This window comes from Cherax quadricarinatus, chromosome 72, assembly GCF_038502225.1.
Source record: "Cherax quadricarinatus isolate ZL_2023a chromosome 72, ASM3850222v1, whole genome shotgun sequence".
NCBI classification, from domain to species: domain Eukaryota; kingdom Metazoa; phylum Arthropoda; class Malacostraca; order Decapoda; family Parastacidae; genus Cherax; species Cherax quadricarinatus.
The window spans coordinates 3,717,811-3,728,562 of NC_091363.1; the positions used below are offsets into that span (position 1 = coordinate 3,717,811).

At 40.4% G+C, this 10,752-nt stretch overlaps 1 protein-coding gene across 1 annotated transcript; it reads left to right on the plus strand.

The window, feature by feature from the left end:
- Positions 1 to 1,360: 1,360 nt before the first annotated feature.
- On the plus strand, positions 1,361 to 8,229 carry LOC128701337 (Krueppel homolog 1). The gene is made up of 4 exons (XM_053795013.2): positions 1,361 to 1,635; positions 3,862 to 4,209; positions 4,592 to 4,766; positions 6,105 to 8,229. Exons 2-4 carry the CDS (start codon positions 3,875 to 3,877, stop codon positions 7,437 to 7,439), a joined length of 1,845 nt encoding a protein of 614 aa, XP_053650988.2. The 5' UTR covers positions 1,361 to 1,635; positions 3,862 to 3,874; the 3' UTR covers positions 7,440 to 8,229.
- Positions 8,230 to 10,752: the final 2,523 nt, after the last annotated feature.

A 10,752-nucleotide genomic window follows, 5' to 3' on the forward strand; every position in this document is an offset into this window, starting at 1 on the left:
ATTATTATTATTATTATTATTATTATTATTATTATTATTATAACCATAGGGAAGCATTAAACACGTTTGGGTCATACAGCTCATTGGGAATGGGAGGGGTGGGGGTAATCAGGTTTAATTCCAGGAAGTGAAGGGACAGTACCAGCTATATGGATCAACACCCACTTGATGCCGGTGAGATGATATTGATTCCCTTCCTTGGATCAAAGTTGACTGTCTCAGTACCACAGGCGTTTCATGACCCTTCCGTGTTTAGTGCTAAGGCGACGGGCTGGAGTTTTGAGACTCTATGACCGCGGGTTCAATCCCGGTCGGGGGTATGGTTAGTAATACAACTACTACTACTACTACTATTACTAATAATAATAATAATAATAATAATAATAATAATAATAAGATCTCAGTTCAACACTAGCTGTATGTTAAGTTTGTTAAATTAAGTTTTTATTATTTTATTCATGGGGAAGCGCTAAACCCGCCAGTTGAACAGCACCTGAGAATTAAAATGCAATCAGAATTGGTCTCAGGTAGGATAGGGTAAGGTAGCTTCAATTCCTTTGATCAAGAGCCTTTTACCAACGTCAAGGCGCCCTTTCAAGGGTAATACAGGTATATATATACATTCATACATATATACACATATATATATATATATATATATATATATATATATATATATATATATATATATATATATATATATATATATATATATATATATATATATATATATATATATATATATATATACATACATGCATATTATTCTGTCGTCATAATATGTATTGCTGTTATATAAACACAATAATGAGTATTCAGAAGAAATACTCGTGGCAACGTTGCCACATCTACTTCACGAAAATTAAAATAGATGCCTCTACCTATCTATCTATCTATCTATCTACAATTTTTACCCTCTTTCTTTAAAACATCTGGCAATACGAACGTCAGACAACAACACCTGAGATGTTTGTGACTAACTGTAAACATTTAGAAAACACTATTGATGCAAATTTTCCACTGGCCGGAGAGGTGCAACATATGCCAGTGTTGCACGGAGTTTCCTCATGTCAGCACACACGAGCCTGAGCCCCGGCCGCCCCGCGCCGCCCGAGCCACGAGCCCTCACACACTCCACCCACCACACTGTCACCCGCACGATCAAACACGCTCACAATATTTCTCCAAAAACTATCATATCAAAAACACCGGGATTTGATCTCTGAGGGCTCCGGCATAAGGGCTTTACAAAGGGCTGATGGAGGCGAAATAATATGGGATGAGAGCTGAGAAATAAGGAAAGTACGATATGTTTGTATCTGGGGGTAGAGGCCACATTCCCTTCGGTTGGGTTGGGAAGGTGAGATGGTTGCAAGTGAAGCTTCTGCGCTTGTGTGAGCAACACGCTTATATGTATGTCCCGGGAGTGAGATGGTATAGTTCCTGTACTGAGCCTCTTCAGTGAACATATACAAGGACGATCTTACCCGGCTAGTTGTGATTGTGAAGCCGAGTTACTTGAAAAAAAACAAAGTTCCCTGGACTTTTTTCAGAGACTTATTTTATTCTTCAGTGAACAGTTGCCTTATATACTGTTAAATTTCGGAAAGTTTATCGTCATCTAAGTTATAACTGGTTAGTATCGTGTTGTTTTTGTTAACACTACTGGCGGAAAACATGTGTGAACGTTTTAAACGAAGTGTTTGTAAGGAGGTGATTCCTACCTCCTACCCATTATTCACCTAGCAGTAAATAGGTACCTGGGGGCTTGCCAGACAACTTTTGGCGAAGACCTATGGTCCCTAAAACTAAAAATAAGCCACTAATCATAACATTTTTGAGTTACTCAGAAGTTACTCTTTAGAAAGTTTCTTCACCTGTGTCCATCTTACATTTTCTTTATAAAAGTTCAAATTACATGTTAGCTACATGTGCAAGTTTAAGTTACAAGTGATAGTCTCTAAAATAGTGATTTAAGTCTTTCTAGTGTTCATATACAGTATTAGTTCGCGGTAAGTGGTTTTACTAGAAGTTAGGGGCATTAGTTTATAGTTATAATGAAAGTTATTAAGTCTGGTAAAACATACTATTCGAGGTTAGTGGAGGGAGAATCGAGCCTCGCAAAGCTGCAAGACTCGCATGGGTTTAACGCTTCACGCATTAAACCTGTGGAGAAGTTCGTTAAATACTTTAACAGCAGAGTAGTTATACAAGTATTCTTTATTTCCTCTTCTCTCCATTTCGCTTCATAAAGTTTTGTCAGAGTACAGGAGTGGCATTGATGATAATTTCATCACATTGACTTACAAGCAGTGAGAGAAGACCCCAATGGAAATAAATCACTTTGTCTAACCTTTTTGGGTTATCCCAGGTTCTGTACACGTGCTGCTATGTATGATAATGTATGTAACTATACCTGAATAAACTTACTTAGTGCACAAATAACCCGCACATAGGAGAGAGGAACTCCTCTCTGTGTGCGGGTTATTTGTGTGTTGTTCCAGTCACGACATTGTCTTTGTGTTCTTTCTAGTGGGAGTTTAAATGAGAATAATGTAACAGCTGTACACTCCAGTATATAAACCAAGTGCGTTTTTTTTTTTTCCCAAGCCCAAACAAAGGCTAATTCTCTGAAGGGTTCTTGTCACATTCCTTATATTAACGTTCACCCTGGGCGTTTTACACGTGTCCAGATAATGCCTTCCAAGAATTCTCTGCAATTTAACACTTCCTAAAGTTACAAAAAGGGAGATGGTTGTGGGAACTGCACAGACTAGCTTGTTTTCATCATTAGAAACTACTGTAGTTTCCTAAAATGTAGGGAAAAATATTCATTAGTGTGTAAAAAATATGGTTTAGTTGCTAGACGTTTATTTATATTTTGTACGTCACTGTACTAAATGTTTAAAAATATTAACATTAAGGAAGCTTTATATGTAAACTTGTATGTAAATTACCAGGCAGAAAAAGATGTTAGTTTTATCAGCGAGATATAATCCAACGTTTACAAGATAGTTATTGACATGTATAATTTATTGCTACATAAATATGATTATACTGGACAGCTTGGCATGAAGAATACTGACATGATTTGAAGAATTTTGTAAACTTTATATATATAAACTTATTTTTATAGTTAAAGGATATAAAAATCAGCGTAAGCATTACCGTATTAATTATACAAAAATTGTTTTATGAGGAAATGTGTATTTGCGTTAACTGTTTCATAAACCCTATTGGGCCACTTAATGGAAGTTATTAAGTCTCGAGCAGCAAATAGGTACCTGGGTGTTAGTCGACTGGTGTGGGTCGCATCCTGGGGGACAAGATTAAGGATCACAATGGAAATAAGTTACAGTTCTCGATGACGCACTGACTTTCTTGGGTTATCCTGGGTGGCTAACCCCCCGGGGTTAAAAATCCGAACGAAATCTTATCTTACTAAAACATCCCGTCTAGAAGTTAGAGGGAGGATCGAGCCTCAAAGTTTCACGACTCACACGGGTTTAACGCTTCACACACAAAATTAACTAAACATGTGGTTTGTGTTTTACTGAGATACTTAACATTGAGCAGTGTAGATACAAAGATATTCTTCCTTTTCTCTACTGTCTCACTCGTCACTAAGTGTTTAACTTTTACACATTTATTATATGCCTTTTTCTCTAAAACTAACCTGGAAGTTTAAATTACTCTAGATAAAATTTACCTAGATAAAAATTAACCTTGATAAAATTGCTTAAGAATTTGAAAAATTATTATGAAGGTTTATATTTGGCAGTGGGTTGGGGAGACTTCAGGTGACCTATATTTTATCAGATGTTTCTCTTAGAAATATAACTTTATTTTTCCTACCCACAGATAAACACATAGCATGGCTATGATCCCACATAGCCTCGGTGGCAGCCCGTACCCAGCAGCACCCATGGTGATGGATGTGGACCAGGGCTTCTCCCACCATCACCACCACCACCACCAGCTGTCAGGTTCCATGCAGCTCCCACCACAGCCGCTCCAGCAGCCACAGTACCAGCCACCAAACATGCTTCAGCCCCAGGTCCATAACATGGACAAACAGCAGGGCCCATCAGACCAGATGATGGTTGGGACAGAACCCCCTTACCAGTGCAAGATTTGTGGCAAGGGTTTTGCCATTCCAGCTAGACTAGCACGTCACCATCGAGTTCATACAGGAGAAAAACCCTTTAAGTAAGTAAGATTCTGTGTTTCTTTGCCTTTATTTTAATAAGACACTGGTCATATCTCGTATCATTGCTGCTTTAGAATCCATAAAAGTCTATTAAGTCAGTAACATCATTAAGAGAAATCAAAGTTTTACGTGACAAGAAACCTGGTCACTTCCTGTTAACCTAATATGATGTCTGCCTTCCGATAGCCTTCAAGACTTGAAAGTGGCTTCCTGTCAGTTTCTCATTTTTTCAAAATCATTATCAGGGTATTTTACTGCGTTTTACTAGCAAAACTGAACAGATTCCATACTTTTTAACTTCGAAAATTAATTTCTATTGAGCGAATTTAATATTGAAATGCCTGTTGATATTCTAATGGTTTTGTGTCTTCTCTTCAACAGATGCGAGTTCTGTGAGAAGACTTTCAGTGTGAAAGAGAACCTGAATGTACACCGTCGCATTCATACCAAAGAACGGCCCTACAAATGCAATATCTGCGATCGCTCCTTTGAGCACTCTGGCAAGCTACACCGTCACATGCGTACCCACACTGGAGAACGACCCCACAAATGTGAGGTAAGATGCATTCATAATCTTTTAACCATTGAAGAAAAAGAGGTGCAGAACAAACTTATGTACAGTGAAACAATTAAAATATTGTTCTGCAATTGTTCTCGATTGTGTTGAGGATCACAAGGCCATAATCTATGCACTTAGCATTTGTGACACGCCCTTAAATTTCCTAGTTTTTTTATAATAATGGGGAGCACTAAACCCGTAGGGATTATGCAGCAGTCTGGGGGGGGATGGAAGGTATTCAGGCTCAATTCAGGGAGCTGGAGCAGAGCTCCAGTTCTCTAGATCGAGAGCCTCGCACCAGCGTCTAGGAACCTCCCTTGAGGGGTCACCTAGGTTTATATCCTTAATATTCGTTATTCATGAAAAACAGTCTAGTATCTTTACCTAAACTTACATATTTATATTTTTCTTGTACGTTGAACTTGATAGTATATTTATGTGGATTAACACGGTACTTTTTTTTTTTTTACATTTGGCACCAAAGCTCAACAGCCCTGAGCTAATGCTGACAGGAACTTAATATAATTTAGTTTAATCCTACCCATCCTATCTTAAGCTAGCCTAAATTTAGTTTTTTAACTTGTATGAAATAAGGGTTTAACACTCCTGGGAAAATAATGATAACGAAATACAATATATTAATTTTTCGTGTTCAGAATGATTGCAGCAGTTATTGCTTGTTTGGCAAACAATCACTGCTTTATAAGCCAAGATTGCAAGGTTTATTTTAAACAGTAAGCCAAGGATACAAACAGTATACCAGGCTGTAGGTCGAGACAAGCTGACATGACACATACTTTCTCGTGATGTGCCCAATAATCCACGGCCTTACCACTATCATGATTTTAGTGTTCCAAATCATAGGATTAAATTTTAAACCACAGGATATTTCCTTTAAAGTGTACTTTAATTTACATTATATTAACTTAGAAAATGTATTTCATAACTGTGGTAAGATTTAAAAAAGATTTCTAATGTTCCTAGTGTGGATTCCTAAATGGTAGATATAGATTAGATTCATGGCACATCACTCTTAGGATGTACCATAATTCATCCTAGTTACTGATCAGCAAATAAACGTAATTCCTAAAATGTAGTTTAAATTAAACTGCATATAGATAGAATGCTAGGAGAAAAACCTGTTTTGTTTCACAGAGTACCGTTGAAACTATTGGAACAGGATTGTTCGGTTAGGATTTCTGTATGGTATCAAAAGCCTTGTGCTACCCAAAATCTAGAATTTGTTGGCATAGCATTGTCTGATATTTTATTGAAGTAATCTAGCCATGATTGGCAATTAAACGTATGTTATAATGTTTTTCTCTTTTGTTGCAGGTTTGTGGTAAGACTTTCGTTCAGTCTGGACAACTTGTGATACATATGCGGGCTCACACTGGCGAAAAGCCGTACACCTGCGAGTACTGCCAGAAAGGTTTCACTTGCTCCAAACAGCTCAAGGTACACATTCGTACACACACAGGTGAAAAGCCCTACGAGTGTGATGTCTGCGGCAAGACCTTCGGATATAACCACGTTCTGAAGATGCACAAGATGTCACATCTAGGTGAGAAGCTGTATAAATGTACTCTATGTGAAGAATTTTTCAACTCTCGCAAGGCTCTAGACCGCCATATTCGTGACCACGACAACCCTGAAAAGCCGTCACGAAAGCAGCAGCCTGCCCAACAGCAAGATGCACAATGGAAGCTCTCGCCTCTTTCCAATTGCTCTGACGTCAAGGATGTTAAGGCTAACAGCTCCTCCAACTCTCCACCCACCAAATCCTCACCCACTTCAGTGTCGTGGGACAGTGATTCTATGGAACAACAGCTGCCATTTCGTGAGTTGCGACGGGCCTCTGAAGGGCCCATCGCTAACGGACCAGAAGTTTACACCTGTTATGGAAGCGACAATGTCGGGTCTCGATCTCCTGGATACGTCAGTGATGACAGCGGTCGAGGCGCTAGCCCCGTCAGTGACACTCTCTCCCCACCTCGATCTCCAGTCGCTTCTGGACCTCCTTTAACACCACCATATATTATGGATGCGCCGCCTGTCAGACACCAGGCACCTGTTGGTTCAACTCGCATGGACTACAACATGTTGCTGCACCGCCTCTACCCAGACTTGGTGGTGCCTAAGCCAGAGTTTTGTCACCCGGGTGATACACCCCCTCGCATGGCAGTTTTCACAACAGATACTGGGGAGCGACTCACTTGTCCTTACGATCTCCTTTTATGTCTTCAGAGTAAAAAAGAACAAAATTACATGGATGACCACAAACTTGCAATGGAACAAGAAGCTATCCGACGACGTCAACAACAGCAGCAGCAGCTAGAAGAACACCTACAACGTGAAGAGACTCGACGCAAGCGTGAGTGTACCTTCATCAATACAGTGCAGCGGGTACTGGAGGCCCTCATTGGTAATGAGAGGTTAGAAAGATTGGGACACCCTGATACCTCCGTGGATGAAGTCCTCATGCGAACACTTAACCTGATGGGATCACAACCCTGCAAGGAGCCTTCACTCTCTCCTATGGACAGGGTCAAAGTCAACCTCCGGCTGCTCCTAGAGTGCACTGTACCCGACCAAGATATGTGGACCAAGTTTGGCTGGCGAGGAAAACCTATCGACGATATCGTATCAGAGTTCCTAAACTTCTGCTAGTGTACCAGAAGAGGTCATTTCCTCGAGTTTCTCACCTTGTTCAAAGAAGGAAAAATCCTTCATCTTACTGTAGAGAATGTATAGCTGTTGGATATGATTGGGCAGAGCCATATGTTGCGAATTGACATATCCACATTTCATTCCTGTTAATTGATCCGCAATTGGATCTGTCAACTTTGTGGGGAGGGGGGAGTAAATAAAACGCGTATATTTCTTATATATGGGTTATGTACATCATGTTTGGAAACTAAAGAAGGAACTTTTTGCTTTAAAGATGCTTATATTTAAGCTTGAGAGAAAGGGAAGTTGGAAGATATGGAATTTGAAGCATAATTCCATGGCTTGAATCATAAATAGAAGTGGAAAGGAATGAAGCAGAAAGTTCCTGATGTTTGACGCTGATCGTCCATGAGATGGATGTGGTTTATTCGAAATGCAAACCACATCCCTGCTATGAAAGACAGACCTGACGTGGAGTCTGCATCATCATAGCAGAATTGGTGACAGAGTTGCTCACCTTGCAGTCAGGGAGACAGTGTTACTACCGTCCTCTGGTATCCGGGAGTGCCGATCTCAGGGCCTTGCTGGCCTCATATTTGCTCAGTATTTTCGCGGTGTCTCGCAGATCTGCGATACAACTCTAGTCGTTTGTGAATGTCCTGCTAATGGATATTTTGTACATTCCATAATGTTTGTTATTTGAAGCACAAAATGTGTTAAATATATCATTTATGTATATAAATAAAATATATATTTTAGATGTACTGTTTAATAAAATACAAATAATAAACTAGTTTAACTATTACCTGTTACAAGTTTGTAATCATTGGGAAGCACTAAATCCGTAGGGGTCATACAGGCCCTGGGGAATGGGCGGTAATCTAGGGCATGTCTATGCTGGTGAGGGGCTCTTGATTCTAGGAATTGGAGCTACCTTACCCCCTTTGGACCAAGCCTTGATTACCTCTTTAAATTGCACATGTATAAATCTATCATCCCAACAGATAGTGGTGGACTTTCAAGCTGTCCATCCCTTGGATCAAACTTATTGTCCACCTATGGCCTATACGGGTTTAGCGCACTTTTCTTTTCAGTACACTGACCTTGACGGATTTAGCGCGTCTCCATTCAGTAAATATTAGTTCATAGAGGTAGTGACAACGCTAAGAGCGTTTGATAAGATGAAATTTATCTGTTTACCTTTTTCCTTGGATGAAACCTCAGAGCCTCGCATTCCTACGGGTATAGCGCTCTCCCTCCATCAAAAGAGAGATGCTGGTAAAATAAAATTAGTACTAACCCATACTCAGCAAGGTCGCAGTGTGACGTCATTCACTACCTTCACTGGCTCAACTTTCCCTCCCCTCAAGGAAGGTTCCTTGATGTTGGTGAGGGGCTCTTGATTTAGGGAATTGGATCTGTGCTCCAGTTCCCCGAATTAAGCCTGAATGCCTTCCACATTCCCCCCCCCCAGGCGCTGTATAATCCTACGGGTTTAGCGCTTCCCCTTGATTATAATAATCAACTTTCCCTACGTTCACCCCTCGTGGGAGGCAATCACGTAGTTGAAGGGCTGTTGTTCCGAGGAAATGGACCTTGGACCCTTGGACCAAATCTTGATACAACCTGGTGGAAAGAGATAATTATTGGAATAACTGGTAGAATAATTGAAATACATCCAAAGACAGAGGGGAACTTAATTAAATAAAAACTGGTACACTGGCTGTTGTATAGGCTTACACTGACTGATATATAAGATTTCGTTCGGATTTTTAACCCCGGAGGGTTAGCCACGCAGGATAACCCAAGAAAGTCAGTGCGTCATCGAGGACTGTCTAACTTATTTCCATTGGGGTCCTCAATCTTGTCCCCCAGGATGCCACCCACACCAGTCGACTAACACCTGGCCAGGTACCTACTTGCTGCTAGGTGAACAGGACAACAGGTGTAAGGAAACGCGTCGAAATGTTTCCACCCGCCGGGAATCGAACCCGGGCCCTCCGTGTGTGAAGCGAGAGCTTAGGCCACCAGGCCTGGCTGTTGTACATGCTGTACTTAGTTGTACATGCTGTACTTAGTTGTACATACTGCTGTACATGCTGTACATGCTGTACTTAGTTGTACATACTGCTGTACATGCTGTACTTAGTTGTACATACTGCTGTACATGCTGTACTTAGTTGTACATGCTGTACTTAGTTGTACATGCTGTACTTAATTGTACATACTGCTGTACATGCTGTACTTAGTTGTACATACTGCTGTACATGCTGTACTTAGTTGTACATACTGCTGTACATGCTGTACTTAGTTGTACATGCTGTACTTAGTTGTACATGCTGTACATAGTTGTACATACTGCTGTACATGCTGTACTTAGTTGTACATGCTGTACTTAGTTGTACATACTGCTGTACATGCTGTACATACTGCTGTACATGCTGTACTTAGTTGTACATGCTGTACTTAATTGTACATACTGCTGTACATGCTGTACTTAGTTGTACATACTGCTGTACATGCTGTACTTAGTTGTACATACTGCTGTACATGCTGTACTTAGTTGTACATACTGCTGTACATGCTGTACTTAGTTGTACATGCTGTACTTAGTTGTACATACTGCTGTACATGCTGTACTTAGTTGTACATGCTGTACATAGTTGTACATACTGCTGTACTTAGTTGTACATGCTGTACATAGTTGTACATACTGCTGTACATGCTGTACTTAGTTGTACATACTGTCCTTAGTTGTACATACTGTTGTACATTCTGTACTTGTACATACTGTTGTACATTCTGTACTTGTACATTCTGTACTTGTACATACTGTTGTACATGCTGTACTTGTACATACTGTTGTACATGCTGTACTTGTACATACTGTTGTACATGCTGTTAGAGAAAGTACAAAGGTTTGCAACAAGACTAGTCCCAGAGCTCAGGGGAATGTCCTACGAAGAAAGGTTGAGGGAAATCGGACTGACGACACTGGAGGACAGAAGGGTCAGGGGAGACATGATAACAACATACAAAATACTGCGTGGAATAGACAAGGTGGACAGAGACAGGATGTTCCAGAGATGGGACACAGGAACAAGGGGTCACAACTGGAAGTTAAAGACTCAGACGAGTCACAGGGACGTTAGGAAGTATTTCTTCAGTCATAGAGTCGTCAGGAAGTGGAATAACCTAGCAAGTGAAGTAGTGGAGGCAGGAACCATACATAGTTTTAAGAAGAGGTATGACAAAGCTCAGAAGGCAGAGAGAGGACCTAGTAGCGATCAGTGAAGAGGCGGGGCCAGGAGCT